Source organism: Megascapheus bottae, chromosome 26 (genome assembly GCF_031878675.1).
Source record: "Megascapheus bottae isolate mThoBot1 chromosome 26, mThoBot2.hap1, whole genome shotgun sequence".
Lineage (NCBI taxonomy): Eukaryota > Metazoa > Chordata > Mammalia > Rodentia > Geomyidae > Megascapheus > Megascapheus bottae.
The window spans coordinates 13,335,211-13,357,957 of record NC_143534.1 but is presented as its reverse complement, the minus strand read 5'-3'; the positions used below and the strand labels follow the sequence as shown (position 1 = coordinate 13,357,957).

At 38.9% G+C, this 22,747-nt stretch overlaps 1 protein-coding gene across 9 annotated transcripts in view; it reads right to left on the bottom strand.

Moving 5' to 3' along the window:
• Cacnb2 (calcium voltage-gated channel auxiliary subunit beta 2) overlaps positions 1-22,747 on the bottom strand; it is a 245,580-nt gene that overhangs the window by 70,892 nt on the left and 151,941 nt on the right. For 6 of the 9 annotated variants that reach the window (XM_090318975.1, XM_090318976.1, XM_090318977.1 and 3 more), the window contains one exon: positions 3,694-3,813. In XM_090318975.1, the coding sequence (XP_090175101.1) occupies positions 3,694-3,813 (120 nt within the window). Of the gene's footprint in view, positions 1-3,693; positions 3,814-4,721; positions 5,234-22,747 lie in introns of those variants that run through there. The other 3 variants (XM_090318979.1, XM_090318980.1, XM_090318982.1) reach the window with 1 other exon arrangement.

Genomic DNA, 22,747 nt, shown 5'->3' with positions numbered 1-22,747 from the left:
AACAAAAAACTTGTACACAAATGTTCCTAAGAACATTATCTGCAATACCTAAAATACAGAAATCACTCTGTCTATTAACACATATATAGAATACAAAATACATAAACAATGAATATTACTGGACAGTAAAAAAGGTAGTTTGTTACATGCTATGTCATGGACATTAAAAACATGTAATTATCATATGTAATGGCCCCAGGAAGCACAATCAAGGCCAGCCTAAGTCAACAACAGCAAATTTCTAGACTCCATCTCAGTCAAAGGCCGTGAGTGTTGCCATGATGCATAAAAGAAAGCACAATGAATGGGCACAGTGACACACACTTGTCATTCCACTAACACAGGAAAACACAGGAGAATCACAGTTTAGGCCGGCTGATAGGGAGATCCTATTTAAAAAAAAATACCTCACACAAAATGGGTTGAGATTGTGGCTCAAACCAAAGGGAACAAAAAAGGATTCCTGTAATAAGCACAAAAGACCCAACTACTTTATGACTGTTAATAAAGGTAAGGTGTCTAGAAGAGAAAAATCTGAAGGAAGTAGTTGGTGGTTTTCTAGGGTTGATAGAGATGGGAAATGGGGAGAATGGCGACTGAAAACTTGGGATTTCTCTAGGCAATAGCAACAACAACAAAAAATATTCTAAATTTGACCAGATAGTTGCACACCTCTAAACACACAAAAAAATCCCACTGAGATGCCTATTGTGAAGAGAGAGATCGTATCTCAATAACATTGCTTTTAGTAGAAAGATCATGGTGGGAATAAACTAATTCTATAAAGCTTTCTTTCAAGTAATATCAAAGGACACAACTTAAGGCAGGATGGTGTCTGAACAGAACCAGATCAAATGCACATGTGAGATCAGAAAACAACAAGCTCGAAAACAAGGTCATGGCAGTTGATTATTTGCCTCTATGTTGTTTATGCACTCTCTATTGTACCAGTTTGAGAGGCCATAACCCAGAGACAGTGAAGAGTGCTGGGTTTACTGGTAACACAGTGTGCCTTGTTATATAACCCTTTGTAGGTCACATCATTTCAAAAGGTGGTGAGTGTCTAGTTTCACTACTTGCCAATTACCTTATTTCATAGAGCTATTATTAAGGCAATTAATGGATAATGGATTTCATCTTTCCATGGGATCACGACTACAAAGCACAGCTGAGGTCTGCCAGGTGTTTGCACAGATTCATGACCCAGGATCTTCAGGGTGAGTAAATGTAGGAGATATTTGATTATTGCCAAATGGAAATACAAAGTGATTAAACTATTTAAAGCTAAATAATGAATTCCTGTTTTAAAACCTTAAGGTTTTGTTTTGAAGTAAGTCCCACTAACAAGAGATGCCTGATGATATTCTGTCAAAGGAGAACAGATTAATCCAACCTAATGAAGAAATAAGACATCAAGAACCCTTCTTTTGCATTTTTTTTCTTGAAAATATTGGAATAGACTATCTCTACCAAGCCATAGTTCTAACATAAAATAACTTAAATCTTAATCTGTTACCTTCTTCTGTAACATATTCAACTTCTCACACACTCATTTGCATACATCAAAACTTTAAGGCAATGACCCAATTAAAAACCAACATGAATGTCCCCACAAGTGGAGCTGTGACTCAAGTGGTACAGCACTAGCCGTGAGCAAACAAGACAAAATTCAGGGGCAATCCCCAGGTCCTGAGTTCAGGCCCAGGTTCAGCATAATAAATACATAAAAATTTTTAAAATGCACGTATACAAACATTTTCATTAAAACCATGGGAAACAGTCATATTATTTTGCCTTCACTTAAAATCTTCCTCCTGCTCATTCATGTTCTATGTAATTTCTCCGTAAACTTGTTAGGCAACATGACAAGAAACATAAACCTGATTTGATTTACGGTCGACAATTTAAGCCACACTAGGTTGCAAGATTTAAAAGTTCTTTGAAGTTATGTTATTTAATTAGTGAATTATAGCACACCATCCTGAGAATGGAGCGAGTGCTCCATTTTAGATAACTAAAGATTGGAAAAGCAAAGCTGTAACACATTGGGTTACATGATGACAACTTAGGAATTGAATCAACTGTTTGATTTTGGTGAGAATCCCATGAATAAATTAACTACAATTAGAACAATCTTATTTCTGGAATACAAATTGCTATTTTTTCCCTTGAATTTTCTTTCCATCCAGGTACAAAATATGGAATACAGAATTCTCTCATTCTCATTCTCTCTCTTTTTCAACTGTTGCATACAATGGGTTTTCAACGTATAGGTTTGTGAACACAACGAACACATCTTGACTAATGTCAACCCTTCCATCCTCCTCCCCCATCTCACATCCCCATATAACCCTTTATGTTACCAGAATTTTGCACCCTCAGTTAGGAAATGCCCTTTCTCCTTGTATACACTGAGGAACTTCACTCTACCAGCCTGATGACTTTCTATTATATATCTGCACGATCAGTGTTGGGAAGGATTACTTTGGGCTGGTGGATGGATTTGGAAGCAACAGAACCACACCTGGCATTCTCCATTTCCATTGTCACCAATGTCCCCGTCCCCGTCCCTGCTGCTCATGTGCTATCTCTCAGGTAAGATGGTCAAACCTGGAGATTTTCCCCTCAGCTGAGGTGAGGTGACTATTTTGATGGACAGCAGCCAGCATTGCTTTGGAGAAGTCAAGGTCCAGGCCTATGGGTCATATTACAAAAAGGCTGTCCCAAGCTTCCAATGCCTAATTCCAAGCCTGGATCTTCCAGAGCAACTCACACAGATTTCACTCAGGAGATGTGACAGCTAACAGGAGCCTTGTAACATTACCTTCATTTTCCTAATAAGATCAGCATACTACTGTACTTCTAAGCTATAATGGGTTTTTTTGCAAAGGCTACCACATGACACACAAACTAGGATCCCTTAAATCTGGACAATCACCTGCTCTTTAGAAATTGTTTCCATTCAAATAGATGAAATGGAGGAGAGGGAAGAGGGGGAAAATTCAAGTGACAAATGATTTGAATCATCATTGCATAATTAAATGAAATTCAGCCTGAAATGAATTCTTCCTCTACTCCTCTTGTTTCCAGTTTCCTTTTTCTTATCCTTGCTTTATTATAATTCCATAAAGAAGCAACTCTTCCAAGGGGAGGGACTTTTTAAGGACTAGTAAAATCCATTTTTACAGCATATAATGGTTTTTTTTTCAATTTAAGAGAAACCATTTTAAAACTACTTAATGGGTTAAATTTGTAGGAGAAGAAAGACTGTTTAAGACTAAGAAAATAAACATTACCTTATAGGAAAATCAGTGTTTTTTTTTTTAAAAAAAAAACAGAATTTATTAAGAAAATAAAGTAAATATTTTGATATTTGCTGTTGTATGTAGCTTTTCTCTTTGTATAGTTAGACAGGCTTTCACCTTTGTGTAAATAAACCAGCTGCTTAGATTATGAAATAGCACAGAAGTAAAATCTATTGTCACCCACTACACTTCCTTTTTTTTGGGAGGGGGAGGTTGTTTTAAACCAATGGAAGAAATGACAGTATTCACTGTATCTTTTGAAACCACACAATGCCAGCCTTTCACAGGGCAGATTTAAGCTTCAGGAGAAACTTCCACAGACAGTCCATCACCCACACAGACCCATATAACTCAAAGAAAGGCCTTGGGAAGATAAAAATAGACTTACCTTTGCCTTTTCCAACTGGGCCTGGGCCTGTCGCTCAGCCTCTCTGCGCACTGCCTCCCGGTCCTCCTCCAGAGACACATCTGAATCGGATGGACGGCTGGTGTAGGAGTCTGCCGAACCCTGCAGAGGAAAAAATATACAGTTTAAGACAAACACAATCGATGATGTGTGCCTTGGAAAACTCTCACTGGCCTGGCAGTTTGCTTCCTGGATTGTTATGATCAATTCCTGAAAAGAGACAAAATGAATCCTTTTTCTTTCTTTCTTTTTTTTTCAGTGACCCACTTCGCAAAACCTGCTTTCTTTGCCCTGAAGGCTATTCCCTAGGGAAACTGAACCTACCAAGTTCTCATTCCTGCCCAAGGGTTCTCTTCCAAAACAACAAGACAAACCAGTGCTTTAGAATGAAATCAGCTGGCTACTGCAATGCTCAACAAGCTGAAGGGCACAGATGGCTTTCAAGGATAGTCTCAGAAACAATCTCCATTCGAAAGCAAGTATTGACAAGGAGAAAGACATCCAACCTATCCAAACACACACACTGGAGAGGGGCTAAGGAGTTAGCAACTTGAACTCTGCAAAAATGTCACTGCCCTGATGATTCCTACCTATAATTGCAATAATCCTTACCTTCCACTTCACCTGCTAGCTTCTCCAGCAGCGCCGTAAGGCACTAGCAGCCAGCTCTATTCCCTTCTTTGAGCAACACTTAAAAATACCTGTGCATGGATATTTAACAAGAGCAGCCTACGGCAAACACCTGCCTGAGCAATCGCATTTCTCAAGAAATCACAATGTAGAAGGACCTGGAGAAAAGGAGAAAAAAAATAATAGGAATCTCTCCCTCTCTCTCTCTCTCTCTCTCTCTCTCTCTCTCTCTCTCTCTCTCTCTCTCTCTCTCTCTCTCTCTCTCTCTCTCTCAGCAGCATATAAACTACAACAAACCACCCTCCCGTCAGCATGCACTGCAACAACAGCGAAGCAAAAGCAGATCACGGTCTCCAGAAAGAAAAGCCCTTTGCACTTACACAGATCTCAGAATTCTTCAGCCTTCCTCCCTTGGCTCTTTTCAGAAATCGGATCCAGGTGGCCTTCATTAGCCAGACAGTGCCTTTCTCATGCGCAGCTGCAGCCCCGGGCACAGATTCTCAGTGTGAACTGAGCCCTGGAGAATGCCCGCACCTTTCCCATCCATGCTCCAGGCAAGCCCCTCTTTTGTCCCCTGGGTGTTCACTCCTTGCCCCAGAAGCCTCTCATCCAGGCAGATTCTTATTTTCCCATTCCAAGGGGGAAAAGCGGGGGACAAAAAGAAGCACTGGAATGCTTTCAAAATAAGGAACACCTCAAGTACATTCAAAGACGGGTGTCAACTCGTTCTAAACTTAATGCACCTTATTTCCCTGAATAGTCTCTTTCTATCTCTTGGATTATTGTAGGAAATTAGTTGTAAGGAGATTTTTTTTTTAAAGGAAGAGGTGCAGAAAATATAGGCAGTGATATTTGCAAGTGCAAAGTTCAAGCCTTATCTGTAGAGATCTGGAGGGGGAGGGTGGAGGAGGGAGAGAGGGAGGAAGAAGGAGGAGGGAAGAGAAGGGAGGAGGAGAAGGGAAGAAGAGGGAGGAGGAGGAGGGAGGAACAGGGAGGACTTGGTTCCACACTGGGCATGCCTTTTTACGCAAATGCTCACATCATACTGCTAGTCGATGTCAAATTGCCATTTTACATCAAAAGTGTAAACAGCTGAGAGAGTCTTTCTGCTTCTATAGTAACGGAGAACATGGAATGTTGATCGGATTTGTTTCACTGGGAAGCTGCTCTCAAAATCTAAGCTTGCAATCTTTTCATTTAATAATCTTTTTCTCATTACCTGCTACAGAAAGTAGACCCTGTGCCAAAAAAGGCAATCTGCAGGTCCTAAATAATATAGGCCATGTTAGATGGCAAAATAAACACGTCCTATTCATCCATGATCATAATACTGCTTTTTATTATTACTTGTGACTTCTTCAGCAAGATGTGACCATTTAATTAGGACACCACAGTAATCATAGCTCTATAAAGCTAAGAGTTAAACAGAGCTCAAAATGACTCAGGACTGCTTCTCCAACTAAGAAGCCACTGGAATAAATGGCTGAGTTGTTACAGCAATACTTAGGAAGAAATTTCAACACTTAGGTGATTTAGTAGCTTGTGTTAACAGTCACAGAATACAGTAATTGAGTCCAAATTCTCCTTGTGGATAAGAAAGGGGACAGGGGATTGAGAAAGAAACATACTAGCATTATTCATTTCTTGTGCAAATGGAATGACATTAAGGTTTATTTATGAACAAATGGACATGGTAAGTTTTTTTTAGAGAAAACGAATTTGTAAGATAGACTGCATTTTTGTGACTGTGACAAAAGATGACTGTGTACATTCTGTGTACATGCATGTAAAAGAAGAGCGTTAAGTTTGGCAGCTTATGATAGTGTGCACCTGTCACCCTAGCATTTTCAAGACTCAGGGAGGAGGATTCAGTGGAGGCCAGCCTCAGCTACAAAGTGACACTCTTTCTAGAAAGGAAAAAGAAGAGATTGAGATAGAAAAGAAAAGAAAAAGAAAACCGATAAAAGGAGAGGGAGAGAAAGGAAGAAAAAGAAAACAGACAGACATACAGGCAGAAAAGAAGGAAGGAAGATAGGAAGGTAAGAAGAAAGGGAAGGAGGGAGGGAGGGAAACATTCCTCCCTTCCCCATTTGTATTCTGGGCTAATATTAATCTTCCTGATGTAAATGTCAGAAAAAAATCAGAATACATGGTAAGTGTTTCAGAATAAAAATCAAAGTTTGTACCTCAACTACACATTATGATATAAATGAAAAATTTGACTTCAGCTAGTAAGTACAAAATGCATGACTATAGACATGCATCATCACAAAATTTGCTCCAATAAAATACGTAAGGAACAAGTGAATCTTTCCACATTGACTTTAAATGGTAGGCCAATTCCAACCTTCCCAGGGGTTTCTGTAATAATATACTGCCAAGCGAGTAATCACAGTCTTACGACCACCATCTTGCCAGTCACCCAGTTAAAGGTTCAGGTCCTATCTCTTCGAAGGGATAACGTTTGTGTCATTCAGAAATCCATCACGTCAACAAGAGCATAAGGAGGAGGAGAAGGTAACACACACACCATATGATCTCAAAACTTTTCTTTTGCTTAAAAGTGTGTAAGTCCTTCACTAATAATTAGATGTAAGTGATTCTAGTGAGGAACTTTTGCTTATTTGCCACAACTTACTAACATCCCTATTTTTCATAGAAAATGATATGATCTTTTTATTAGCTACTGAAGGAGCCAGATTCATTCCTTGCATCTGCAGTAGATACAAAATTCAACATATATTTTTTTAATTATCAAACTTAAAAATAACCACATATAATGAACCATCATAAAGATAGTCACTGTTAGAAGATATTTTAGCCTCTCTTGTTGCTGCATTTTGGAAAGTCATTCTCTAATCTCTTTCCCTTTGGGAGTATAGATTTGTGCAGTTGGAGGTGCTCTGTCTAATTAAGCATTTGCCTTTACTACCATATGGACTTTCTGGGTCATTGTTCCTCACTCAAGACAACCTGAGGCCCATCTGGTAGTCATTTTCATAACTCCTGAGCAAGTTCATTACAAACATCCACTCAAGCTCTCCAGCACCTATAATGTGATTATTTCATCGTTTACAGTATTTGTTCTGGTAACCACCTACTTCCTCTTCTAAGTCACATTTCTTCTTGTTCTCAATTCCTAAGGACAAAATGGAACCTAATGCCCCCCCTACAGTTCATCCCAGATCTACTCTTCCCATCTTAGAACTTCCTCTAAGTGTGCATCCTCTCTCCATCCGCTTAACCCAGGCTTTCCCTATTCTCCAGGTTCTTTCTCCACTTTTGGGTCATATATTTGCATAATAAAATATCACTAGTTGGGCACTGGTGGGTCACAACTGCAATTCTAGCTACCCAGGAAGCTGAGATCTGAGGATCGTGGTTCAAAGCCAGCTTGGGCATGATAATCCCTGAAATTCTTCTCTCCAGTTAAACTGCCAGAAAACTGGAAGTGGTGCTGTGGCTCAAATGGGAGAGCAATAGCTTTGAGCTGAAGAGTACAGTGACAGCCCCTAGGCCCAGAGTTCAAGCCCCATGACTGATCAAAAAATAAAAATAAATAAAACATCACCCTTTGCTTTTTACATTTTTCTTGCATTCATCGTTTGCTTTATATACATATATAATAATACATAATACATATACATATATATGTATGTATATAATTGCATACCACTGTTTCTCTTCTTTCTAGCCTTCATTTTTGCCAGTCTGGGACTGGGCACTGTCTCCGAGCTCTTTACTTAAGGCCAGTACTCTTACCATTTGAGTCACTGTACCACTTTCAGCTTTTTATGCCACCCAAATGCCAAATCAACTTCAGTTATTTTCTGTGGCCCTAGTGATCAGGCCTACTTTGTTTTTCTTTATTAAATTGAAAAAGACAAGGACCAATGGGGAAAGGCTCTATCTCCTACTGTCTGAAGGTAGATGGAGATAATCCATCCATTTGTAAAAATATACTCTCTTATTGCTCAGAAGAATTTAAAAAAATCTTTTTTTTTTTTGGTCAGTTGTAGGACTTCAACTCTGGGCCTGGGCACTGTCTCTGAGCTCTTCAGCTCAAGGCCACTGCCCTATCCCTTGAACCACAGCCCCACTTCCAGTTTTCTAGTGGTTAGTTGGAGATAAGAGTTTCATGGACTTTAGTGCCCAGGTAGCTTTGAACTGGATCCTCAGATCTCAGCCTCCTGATTAGCCAGGATTATAGGCATGAGCCACTATACCCAACTAAAAATTTACTTTTGAACTGCTAAGCTATCTCTTAACAAATGGGAAGTGATAAATTGTTTTGTTAGTTTTTCATAGACAAAACCATAAAGAACTCACTGGTAAGGAGAGCTGTGGACTGCAAAGACAAAAATAAGGCAATGTCGGGCCGGGAGTTTGGCCTAGTGGTTAAAGTGCTTGCCTAGCATGCATGAAGACCCGGGTTCAATTCCTTGGTACCACATACATAGAAAAAAGCCGGAAGTGGTGCTGAGGCTCAAGGGTTAGAGCTCTGGCCTTGAGAAAGTCCAATGACAGTGCTCAGGCCCTGAGCTCAAGCCCAGGACTGGCAAAAAAAAAAAAAAATAAGGCAATGTACCTTAAGATAAATTTCAATTTTATACATAAATTTAATTTTTATCTTCAGTGTTCGATACTTCGGTTTGCAATTTCCAGGTAAAAAACCACTCAAACTTAAACCATTGGGAACATCTCAAATATGACGGGTATCACCTGCCTGGCTGAATGTCAAAATATCAAAAGTAACAGGAATCTTTGCAAGGTCTGTCCCATGTGATGCTACTAAGTTTGTACTGGATCAAAGAGTAGGAATATCTGTAACCTTTGTGTAATTATATTAGTACTAATGAAATGATCAAATTTTATAAGTTAAAAAGAAATCCTAGGGGCCAGGAGTTTGGTCTAGTGGCAGATGCTTGCCTAGCATGCAAGAAAACTCGGGTTTGATTCCTTGGTACCACATACATAGAAAAACGGTGCTGTGGCTCAAGAGGTAGAGCTCTAGTGCCTTGAGAAAGCCCAAAGACAGTGCTTAGGCCCTGAGTTCAAGCCCCAAGACTGGCAAAAAAAATCCTATTTCCCTGCCCGAACTACATTCATTATTAAGCACTGATTACTTTTACGTTCTCAATGATATTGCTATAAGATGAATGCTAGGGGTATGGCTGTCAAAAAAAAAATAAGACTTACCAGGCACCCATGGCACATGTCTGTAATGCTAGCTATTCAGGAGACTAAGACCTGTAAAACTGATGTTCAAATCCAGCCTGAGCAGAGAAGTCTGAAACTCCATTGTGATGGAGACAGTGCTGGTGTCTCTGGCAGTGAGGACCCAGTCACGAATAAGCCAGCTGAGTGCAGAGTCCTAATCTGAAGCCCAGATACTGCTGTGTGTACAAAGTTATTTCTTTTCAATCAACTTAATATTGTAGTAGAGGATTCCTTTTATCCCCTCCAAAAGCAAGAGGGAAAATACTTGCTATGGAAGAAAATTTTAAAAGATTGAGATAGCAGAATGATGTTGGGAGAAACAGTTTTATTTAGTGTGATAACACTAAGACAAAACCAGAAGAACAAATAGGAAAAAACTGTAATGTAACATGCTAGGGAGAGAGAGTTGCTGGCAGAGGGAATCAAACATGCTAAGGCTCTGAGGACAAGAAGTGTTTAGCTCTGACTGACACATGGCAAAGACGTCAGTATGAATACGTTTTTTTCAGAAAGATTTATTTATTCTGTCTTCCTCCCTCTCTCCCTTCCTTCTTTCCTTCCTTCCTTCCTTCCTTCCTTCTTTCCTTCCTCCCTTCCTCTCATTCTCCCTCTCTCTAGCTCTCTCATTTGCTACACATACACACATGCATACTCAGCTCCTGGAAATGTCAGAATCCTCCATTTATATGGAATTATCTTACCCAAAAAGTCTACTTACTCATCTTTACTTCTCTCTCTCTCTCCCTCTCCCTCTCCCTCTTTTGCCTGTTCTAGTCTTGAGCTCAGGGCTTAAGCACTCTTCTTGGACTTTTTTTTTTTTTTGCCAGTCCTGGCCTTGCGCTCAGGGCCTGAGCACTGTCCTTGGACTTTCTCAAGGCAAGAGTTCTTCCACTTGAGCCTCAGCACCATTTCCGGTTTTTTTCTACGTATGTGGTACCAAGGAATCGAACCCGGGTCTTTGTGCACGCAAGGCAAGCACTCTACCACTAGGCCAAACTCCCGGCCCCTTATGTTTACTTCTCTTAAAGAGCATTTACCTTACTGTCACTAACGCCACAAAATTGGAAACACTAAGTCCTCAGATATTTGAGTAGAATTTTTGGATTTTCATTCTAAACCCACCAGTTTCCTCCTTTTTTAAAGACTGACTCACATAATGTTAACACTTAGGAGAGTCAACTAGTCATAACTGGGGTTATATTTTTAATGAATACTTACCCCATGTCAGGAACTCTGCTGGCTCACCAATGAATTTTTCCTGATGTGAACATTGAGGCACAGAAATTATCTGACTGAAGATATAGATATTCCACTTATATACATATATATACATATCTGAAATTTTAGCACTCTAAATTTGAGTCCAATGAATTGATCGATTGCTAAGATAAAATCTGAAACGTATCTGTATATACAACCAATGCTTCATTATTCTAAGACATGTATTCTTCTATCTTCCTGGCAAAAATGTCATTTCTAATTCATTTAGAAGCTATCATGACTTACAACATTTTTTTCCAAAGGTTCAAGGAAGATCTATGAGGGTCTAATGACAACACAGACAACTTTATGATCTTCAATACAATGCTGTTTTGTAGACTTTGCTATGCTGAAATTTTCATCAGACTCTCAAAAGTGTGACACATTCTTTTCATGGCTAATCCCCAATAGAAAGTAGGGAGTAGAATAAGAAAACAGTTAGAAAGCAGTTATTTAAAATTATCTCTTTTTCTTTCTTTTTCTGGAAGCAAATATGTGTTTGGCAAGCTGGCTTAGGTAAATTGTGTGGCAGCTGGCCCCACGGAAGCCTGGCTCAAATCCAGGCTCTGCTGAGTTAACCTGCAGTTCAGGAGGAACAGATTGTAGCTTTCCACACAGCAGCTGAAGTTCTTTAAAAGGACACTAATAGGTCAAAACTCAGATTTTGGTTTACTTTTGGGAGTGGGCATTAGTAGGGTTTGAGCTTGGGGCCTTTCATAGTTCGGAAAATGCTCCACTACTTGAGCCTTTTTTTTTTTTTCCCAGTTCTCCTCATTCATATGCCAGAAGTGCTAAGACCATGTTGCACACAAACACATGAGCCATACACATCAATTGAATGAATGAATGACTAAAGAGGGGTGAGATCATTTTTGCCACAACTTTATTTCAAAATTCTCTAGAAGCGTCCTCCTTAGCATTTCTAAACATTATATAACATGCTGGTGTTTCTCTTCCTTAAAACGTCACTCTCCAAGTCTCCCCTCAAAGCAACTCTGACTGCCCATAGCAAAAGGGCAATACATATTTATAATGAGGGAAAAATTAATCAGCTTAAACATACCCCTGGTATTTTATCCAAAAACCTCCATAAATATCAAGTTCATTAATTTAATGCAAATGTCAACTATGGGTCAGTTGATTAAGTAACCATGTTGTGTACTGAATTTTTTTTGCCAGTCCTGGGCTTGAACTCAGAGCTTTACCACTTGAGCTACAGCACTACTTCTGGCTTTTTCTGTGTATGTGATATTGAAGGATTGAACCTGAGTCTTCATACATGCTAGGCAAGCACTCTACTACTAGGCCAAACTCCCAGCCCCTGAATTTTTTAAGTCATTATGCTTAAAATTTATTTAGCAGCCCCTTCTTTCAAATCACCTGAGGTTTAGTAGTTTGAAAATATGACTGATGTTTATTTTGTGTGTGTGTAATGTCTCCTTTACTATTAATTTTATTTTTTCATGCCAGGAGCTTTGAAATTCCATCCCTAAAACTGGGGAACACTTCTTGTTAGAGCCACAGAAAGTCACTAGGTTTGTTCTTCCTCTTTGCTCTGAGGCTATGAGAAAGAAATGAGGTACCTGGAGATTTTCTTATTGAGAACTGAAAATGTGTTTTAGAGGCAACATGTGGAATGAATGCTTGCCAACACTGCTTAGAGCTTCCGCCATTCCTACAGAGGAACAGCTAAACTTCACAGCAGAAAACCTGATGGTACAGATGACATCCACAAAGACAGAAATTTTCAAAAAAATCAAATGTGAGCGGGGTTTGGCAATTCACACCTATCATTCCAGCACTTGGGAATGGAGGAGGAAGTTACCTGGGCTAGTTAGCAAGGGTCTGTCTCAAACAAACAACAAAAAATCCACCAAACAAGCAGGAGGAGGACTGTTTAGGAAGAGAAATAAAATCAGAAAGAAGGGGAAATAGGAGCAAGAGATGGTACTGGGGTGCACATATATGATGAAGATCAAAGTACATTATGTATATGCATAAAAAATCACAATGAAACTGGTTATGTTGTATAATTAATGTATATTCATAAAAATCAAGTTGATATATAGGAAGAAGTATTTCTTTACAGAACTTTGGATGCACAGATATGCACAAATATATGTACATGTATGAGTATATATACATATATATGTCTCTATAGTCTCATTTGTTTACTATAGTAATGGAGATTGAAACCAGAGCCTTGAGTATGTTACACAAAAATGCTCTATCACTGAGCCCTATCCTGAGTTGAATAATATATTTTAAATGAATATAAGTAATTGATAAATATAAAATTCCCATTAATATTAAGGATTCTTTACTACTTAACAAAGTCCACTTGAAAAGATCCACATTTTTGATTTTGTGGTGAGGTCTAAGACAGAACCTTGACCTTGAAGGTTCTAGACCATGAAGGAGAATATATATATATATATATGTATATACATATACACACATATACACATACACACATGCATATATATATGCTAATAGAAGTTGTAAGATTGGATTACTTGCTTTTTTCACCCAAGATCTGGATGCTATCAGTGAGCTTTCTTTCTCAAGATTAGAGCTCTACCACCTCAGCCACAGCTCCACTACCAGATTTTTCTGGTGGTTAGAGTAAGTGTCTCATGGACTTGCCTGCTTAGACTGGCTTCAAACCTCAGTTCTCAGATCTCAGACTCCTGAGTTGCTAGGATAGATTATTTTCCTTTTTCAAATAAAATTTCTTTGGCTTAATTTTTTGCCTTAATGCTAATATTTTGGGGCATAAAACCAAAATTTCTTCCTATCAAAATTCAAACAAATTCTCACAAAATGCCTTGAAAATACTGCTCACGTGATATTGCAAAACAGATTCTAAGCACATTTTCCCTGTTGATTGATCTAACCTTGATACGTTTTATTATTTGTTTTTAATGTGGTTAACAGAGGCAAATAGACTCCTGATTTTCCAGCTTTATTAAGTAACAGGGGAAGAAAAGCAACAAAGAGACCATCATTATTCTGTGCACAAGAAGATACAATCACATCCAAAATACGATAGTGAAAGAAGCTTGGTGTCATTAATAAATAAGTACAAACAGATGCTGGAGGGGATGTGGCCAGGAGGGATCACTACTACACTGTTGGTGGGAGTGCAAACTCGTTCAACCACTGTGGAAAGCAGTGTGGCAGTGCCTCAAAAGGCTAAACATAGAACTCCCCTATGACCCAGCAATTCCACTACTTGGCATTTACCCAACCATCCAGAAACAAGGACATACTAAACCCACTAGCACAACAATGTTCATTGCAGCACTATTCACCATAGCAAAGATATGGAACCAACCTAGATGTCCCTCAGTTGATGAGTGGATCAACAAGTTGTAGTATTTGTACACAATGGAATTCTATGCTGCTGTCAGAAAGAATGACATCACCCCATTTGTTAGGAAATGGAAAGACTTAGAAAAAATCATATTAAGTGAAGTAAGCCAGACTCAAAGGAACTTAGGCTCAATGGTTTTCCTCATTCGTCATAATCAGTAGAAACCTTGGGCTCTACTAGCAGAGATTTGCAATAGAGCAAAATCTTGATACATAAGGACATATAATGTGAAGCTAATTGAAAAGACCTCCAGGATAGTGAAACAAAAGCCATATAATGAATGATTGTTGTCCTTAATGTACTATGTTGTCTCTCATCTCCTTTGCTAGGGAAGGGGGGAAAACCAAGACGAGTGGGGGGTGTGGGGGGGGAGGGAAATGGGTACCAAGACATGTGAAAGGGTATCAATGTATGTGAATTAATGCACCTTCTATCTGGCAAATATCATGTAACCCTTTTACTAATTACAATAAAAAAAAGAAATCAAAAAAAAAGTTAAAAGGAAAAAAAATAAAAATAAAATAAATAAATAAGTACAAATAAAAAGGAATGACAGGAAAGCTAAACAGGCTTGCATGAAGATGGGGGGTGAGGAGGTACAGGTGAAAAGAGAAACTGACTAAGTAAGCAAGTGATAAGAATGAATATAGCTGGTTGATGGCATTTATTTGCATGTATGAGGATAGAACTGTGAAAGCTTTCTGAGAAGGGGAGGGAGAGATTAGGGAGACAGAGTGGGGGATGGGAAAGGTTAATCAGAGGACATACTGTTTACATATATAGAAATGTCACACTATAAATCCCCTTGTAGAACCAATATACGCTCAATAACTAAAAAGGCACTACCAAACCAAACCAAACCAAACCACAAGAGAAATAAAACCAAGTATCCAAGGCCAAAGAGATAAAATTGAAATCAAAGTCTTTAGACAAGGAAGTGTTACCATTCTGGGGCAGGGAGTTTGTCCTAGTGGTAGAAAACTTGCCTAGCATGAAAACCCAGTACTACATACACAGAAAAAGCTGGAAGTGGTGCTGTGGCTCAAGTGGTAGAGTGCTAACCTTGTGAAAGCCAGAGGACAGTGCCCAGGCCCTGAGTTCAAGCCCCAGAATTGGTTTAAAAAAAAAAAGTGTTAACATTCTCAAATATTCTATTTCCCTGCTACAGTGCATGAAATGATTGCTAAAGTTTCCACTGAGCTTTTCTCATGTGAGCACTTAAGTAATTTGTTGGTACTGGGTGAGGTGTTTAAGCAGGACATATGACTCAGTAAATAGGTAGTAAATTATTAATATACTGTTCTAAAAGTCTGACCTTCCAGAATGATATGACTTTGGTTTGAAGAAATTTTAATATCAAAAATAGGCTACACGATCGGGGATTTGCTTGGAAAAATACCAGTGGAGTGAAGCATTTAGCAGTAGGTACTTCACAAAGCACCTAGTGACCTAATATAGTTAATTTACCCCTACAGTAACGCACACACCTTCAGGAAGAACTAGAAGGAATCTGGTCCACATGCATCGACGAGGATAAAAAAGACAGGAAATGTTAGCTTTTTTTTTCAGCTGGAAACAAAATTTCCTGGTCATTTTCTAGGAGAGATTTGCAATATTTCTCTCTCCATTTTTGTGGCCATTAAAGGGGAAAACCAAGAAGGGGGGGAGGGTAATGGGGACCAAGACATGTAGAAGGGTATCAATGTATGTGAATTAATGCACCTTCTATCTGGCAAATATCATGTAACCCTTTTATTAATTACAATAAAAAATATTTTTAAAAAAAATCTATGTAGTGGGCCCTGAGTTTGGCCTAGTGGTAAAGTATTTGCCTAGCATGCACGAAGACCCATGTTCAATTCCTCGGTACCACATACATAGAAAAAAAGCCAGAAGTGCTGCTGACGCTCAAGTGGTAGAGCTCTAGCCTTGAGAAAGTCCAAGGACAGTGCTCAGGCCCTGAGCTCAAGCCCAGGACTGGGGAAAAAAAAAAAGTCCCTCATGGGGCTAAAGATAGAGTTCAGAGATAGTTTCCAGGGTTGGTTGCTCCAAATCATGTAAATAAATGTAGACCTATGAGTGTTAGGCTGCAAGAAAGTACCTGAAGGCAAATGTACAAGCTGAAAGGGAACTAAATGTGAAGACTGGAGATGTAAAAACAAACAAACAAAAAAAACCACCACCACAACAACTAAAACAACAACAAAAAAAGTCTATGTAGCCTTACTTGATTTTTTTTCAATTAATGTAATAATGTTCATATTTATAATGAAGAAAGTATTTGGGCTAGGAATGTGGTTTAGTGGTAGAGTGCTTCCTAGCACCCCTGGGTATTCCTCAGTATCACATAAACAGAAAAAGCCAGAAGTAGTGCTGTGGCTCAAGTGGTAGAGTGCTAGCCACAAGCAAAAGAAGCTCAGGGACAGTGCCCAGGCCCTGAGTTCAAGCCCTACAACCAACCAAAATAAAAAAAGTACATATCTATATTATATATACACTAATATACACACATACACACATATTCAAGTCATTCTACAACATGACAATATAGCCTAAGTTTGGCAACTCTCAGTACTGCTTGTTTCATCCCCTTCCAACTACATCTTCTGCTTTTTACCAATACGATCTGAGGTAGATAACTGTAGCATTGAAAAATAGCAAGTCATGTGCTGCCAATATGCGCTTTTTTTTTCTCTAGTTAAGGTTCTTCCAGGCTCTCACTCTCTGGTATGAAGAGTATGTATTTAGGTCATTACTTTTCATTATATATGCAATTATTTACATTAACAGGTAAGCTTCACAAATACAAGGATTTCTACTGCTTCTGGTTACTGTTTAATCCCCAGAATCCAGCACATGACTTTGTATACAGCAAGAACAAGGTTTTAGATAAAAATTAAGATTCTATGTTATTCATCTCTATGAAACTATCACTGCTTGTCCTTTCCATCTCACTGTCATAAGCCTAATGAAGTTAATTAACATTACAGGAGTTATTTACCACTTGCATTTGCTTAACTTTTTGCCAGTCCTGAGGCTTGAACTCTGGGCCTGGACACTGACACTGAGATCTAAGCTAGCTCTCTACCACTTGAGTCACAGCACCACTACTGGCTTTTTCTGCAGTTAATTGAAGGTAAGAGTCTCACAGACTTTCCTGTCCAGGCTAGCTTTCAAACCATGATCCTCAGATCTCAGCCTCCTGAATAGCTAGGATTACAGGTTTGAGCCACAATGTGGAAACTTCTTGTAGACTCTTGTACACATCTACTCGTACCTTACACCATAAATCCATGTATCTATGCTCAATGTCCAGGTTAATCTCCAGTACTCCATCAGATCCCACCCCACTGTTTAAGATACTTTTCTTCCCATTCCAGTTGAGGTCTAAACTCCTTACCAATACAACTTGGCCTTTGTTCACGTTCCCACCACATCTTGTACCAATATTAACTATTTGGGGGTAAGTGGAAAAGTATTTGTCTATCATATCAAACTTTAAATGATGGATATTCAAGAGGGGGAGTGATAACTTCTATAAGCCTGGGGAGTGTTTCATCGTTCGTTTTACAAATAACATCTCTATTTTCTACAAATGGGGAAATCTAACATAAGTGAACACCTTTACCATCCTACAAACTGGGAGGTATCAGTAGAGAAAAAGGCCAATTTACAGAAAACACAGATTTAAAAAAATACCTCCTGGTTTAAGAATTTTCAGAGCAAATAATTGCAGAAGCAGTTACCTTTCAGAAAGATCTGCATAATGCCAAACCAGTTCCATTCAAGAAATGCTTTTACTATTGGATTTATCCCTTCCCCTTTTGGCCAACGTTGTTTTGCCACATGACAAAGTAATTCATAGACTTCAGTGTTGTTGTAAGCATCTAGCATCAATGTCTCTATTGGACGTCATAATACAAAGTAATTTTATTTAACATGATGGCAGGGTAAAAAGACATGAAAGTCTCACTCTGTATTCCATGTTCAACCCCTTTTAAGTTCTCCTTTGTGTGTTCTGGAGAGAACTAAAGGACCATTTGCATGTAGAGTTCACAGAGACACCTGCCTGGGCTCAGGAGACCCTATCTGCTTGTGGTCAGCAGGCTTTTGAAGCATTGGGTGAGACACACTGTACAGGACATAAGTATGGAAGTGTTTCGGGGACCTATGACTGTCTATATAATGCATTATTTCATTCAGAGAACAGCTACCAATACAAAGGCTACTCCTCCACATTCCAAACTCTGTAGTCAATTTCATCAGATTTGAATGAACCTTCCATTATGTAAGAGGTGGGGCTTGTGACATGTTATTACTGATGACAGAACCAAGAGGTAGCCACCGGTAGTATCATTTTCCCAGCTGGCTTTACATCTGGAAGCTCAGTCTTAACAATTAGTAGGAACAACTCTGTTGGTCTTACCACCCCAGCTTCTCACATTCTTTGTGAGTCCTTCTTGGCGTGCTCACAAGCAGAAGGGCCCGCCACGGAGAGGGAGGTGATACATTTTTCTTTATGTGTTGGATAGGGGGAAATGCACAGAGACAAGCTTACTTAAAATCGTCACCACCACCACCCAGGTCAGATCCTGTTAGTATGTTATTTCTTTCCTTTCCTATTCATCTTTTCTGTAATCATCTGAAAAAAATTAAAAGCATTGTGATTTATCGCTCTCTAAACCTAAATTCAAAACTTCATTTTTTTTTATTGACTTCAGAAAGTAACTACAGAAGGACCTGTCTCAAGAGTTCCTTTGCCTTTACTTTTGCCTTAGAATCAACTTGCAGAACTAGGCACCCGTGGCTCATGGGAAGAGTCATGAAAGGTGCAACATAGATCAAGATGCATTGCACTAAAAAACACATGTTAAATTGCAACTTTGTTGTACAATTATTTCAAGGAAATAAAATTGCGTGTACAAATGGGCACTGCAGTTTAGCACAGTGGTATGGCACTGGCTTAGCATGTGCATCCATTCCCTACCATTATACATAAATACAGAGATACACACAACACAAAAGAATGTAATGAAGTCAAAGGAAGGTAATTCTGTCTGTGAAGCCAATGCCTAACTTTAGAACAAATGGCAGAGGAAAGAGGACTGCCTCAGTACTGACAGTGTAATGACAGTTCTGATTTATTAATGAATTTATACACATTGAATAGAACAAGCAAATCAAGAGAACCTAATTCTGCACATGCTCTTGAAATTGTAAAACTCAGAATCCCAGGTCGTGTCACTGTTTTAGGTAACCAATAATGTCAGCAGGAAAATACCCAATTAACACTCATTCAGAATTAAAATGTTGACATATCACCAAGTATGCTATCATTAGTTGAGTATAATAATTCGACTGTGAAAAGTGACACTTTTCAGCTTTGCATTCAGGCCTCTGGAGAGGCATACTATAATTATTAGTTGGGTTTTCTCTGTTGCCAGTCCCTGTAATTTCACCCTCCCAGGTTTCCTAGCTTCCAGGTGGGTAACTCCACATCCCTCATGCAAATTCTTAATCAGACCATTCCCCTAATGATAAAAAACCTTAACATTAAGCCAGAGCTTAATGTTCTGAACTCCTGCTTGACACACAATGACCTTTCAAAATAGCCAAGAGAAGGAGTTCAAAGGGTTTATGCATCTCATAATAACCATGTTCGCTCTTTCCTCAGCTCTGGTTTGGGAATTTAACATCTGAATAGGAGAACAAAGGATTACATTTGTGCTGATCAGTGTTATTTTCTGAAACCTCCATAAAACACATAATACAAAGAAATATCATTCAATTCCCAAATTTGATCCTAGATTTGTGTGAGGGGGAAAAAAAGCATGACACTTCTGCTGTTATAAAAATGCCAAAGAGCAGCCTTCAAAGGAGGCTTGCAAATCTCTCTCTACCCCTTCTCTAAACTAGGGAGGCAGGGCTTCATGTTTCTGTGGTCTCCGTGGTGAATTACAAGGAGTGGGCAGGATTCTGGAACTGAAAGCTGTTTCTGCAGCTGCTGAGGATAGGGGACTAGAGGTAGGACTCCACAGACTCTAGGAGACATTTAAATGTCAATGAGTTCATCAGTTGCTACTCTGGTCTTCAGGATTCTTGCTCAGTGCCAACCTAGGCGAGTATTTCTCAACTTCTAATCTAAAAGTCTAACACTGTGACCTTGAACCCTAGTCTTCTGGATATGCTTTCCCTTAATTATGGACTCGAAAGTCCATTCATGAATATAAGAAAGACACCCCTGGCCTACCTTCAGCCTGCTACATCTAATCTGCTGTCTTTGAGAAGCTCAATGTGTTTCATTCATGTTGGCATCTACTTCAGCATTGAGAATGATCATTTCACCAACATCCTATCACCACACTAACATCACAGCAGTGAGGCAGGTATTCCATTGTATTCCATTACAATCTCTGTTTCACAGAACTTGACATAGGTTGACTGGCTCACTATCATGCAAACCTATGAAGTGGCAAACAATATAATCCCCTGGTTTGCATGTCTCCAGGAATTCCAGCAAACTTCTCTGCAAGCATTAGACAGTCTACAGAGCTGAGATGCTAGTCCTGTCCTGTCTAAACAGCTGGGGTGTTACCTCTCAGTCCTGCACGAGAAGCTCAGCCTACATCAGCTCTTATAAACAAGAATAAATGTCCAAATCACTGGGGATTTTGGTAAATTGTGTTTTTTTGTTTGTTTGTTTTGCTCAGTTGTGGGGCTTCAACTCTGGGCCTGGGTAATGTCCCTGAGCACTTCAGCTCAAGGATACCACTCTACCACTTAAGTCACAGTGCCACTTCCCTAAGTCATGTTTTTGTCTTTTATTTTTTCATACTGGGGACTGAACCCAACATCTCAAGCATGCAAGAACTCTACTCCTTGAGCCATACCTCAACCCCTTTTGTTTATATTTTGTTTTGGAAATAAGGTCACACAACGAAGTTTGTTTGGGGTGTTCTCTCACAATCTTCCTGCATCCCATTCCTGAGTAGCTGGGATTAGAGGGATGTATCACCATACACAGCTAAGAGTCAACATGGAAACATTTATGTAGAAGTCATCTTATAGGATGAACACAGGAATTTTAAAGTGCTTAATAAATACGCTAATTTTAATTGTCAGGTTTAAAAAAAAAACGTTTGAATCCTTAAGGGAAGAAAGCAAACCTAAAATGTGTTCTCACAAATGGAAATGACATGAGTCAATTCATTTATAAGGCCTTTAGCACTTCAAATGAGCATCAGCGCTCTGCCTTTTGTTACACATGGACCAACATTTTCATGGTGAGTCACATTTGACTGCTTAACGTGATTACTCACTGAAGATCTTTTCTCCTCATTGTAGATTGAGCATATGGCTCTCAAATTACGTAAAAAGACACATTATTCATGATAAAAGTGATGTGGAACTATATTCAACAGGTGTGTATTTTAAACACAGAATGACTAATAAATAAATGTTTATATTCCTAAAATACTTTTGGGTATATATATATCAGTAAAAACCTAGAAGTCATTTTCAAAAATGATTCTTTTGAAATGTAGCCTCATCCTGGAAATACTTTGTACTGGCAGGTAGTACATGCCTGAATGGAACTTTTATATACTTTGAAAATTTTGCATGAATTACGTTCAACAATAACCAAAGAGAGCAAGAAGTAAATATTACATATTTCTTGCTTTTTTTATGTAGAAGCAAAAGGACTGCGGACTTGGCCTGGCAAGCCTAAAGTCATGAGTTCAAATCCTGGCCTTCATAAAAATGTTCTTGTTTTCAAATAAAAACAACCCTAAGATACCACCTTACCCCAATAAGAATGGCCAAGATCTTGAACGCAGACAATGACAGTTGCTGGCAGGGTTGTGGAGAAAAAGGAACCCTACTGCACTGCTGGTGGGATTGTAAACCAGTTCAGCCACTCTGGAAAGCAGTGTGGAGGTTTCTTAAAGAGCTGAAAATAGACCTTCCCTACGATCCCGCCATACCACTTCTGGGCATCTATCCTGAACATCATGACCCAGGATATTATAAAGACACCTGCTCAGCTATGTTCATCTCTGCACTATTCACAATAGCCAGGCAATGGAAACAATCCAGATGTCCTACTGCAGATGAATGGATACAGAAAATGTGGTATATATACACAATGGAATCCTACGTAGCCAACAGACAAGATAAAATAATGGTATTTGCAGGGAAGTGGATGAATCTAGAGCGAATCATGTTGAGTGAGACAAGTCAAGACCTAAGGAACAAAAGGCACATGGTATCCTTAATATGTGGCTATTAAATCCAAAGAGTACAAGCGCGAGGACTCAATAACTACATACCCAAAGCTACGGACATGGTAATGGAAATACAAACATAACTATATAGACATAAAAACCTATGACTCTATAGACATAATGTTTTATTTCATAAATTGATATGTTTCTATGACATACAAACCCTTAGCCTAATTGTGATTAAATTCTAAATACTAAGTCCCAGAGATTGTAATTAGAGATTCCCTCCTTGAACACTTGTTTGTTAAACTTGTCATTTAAAATA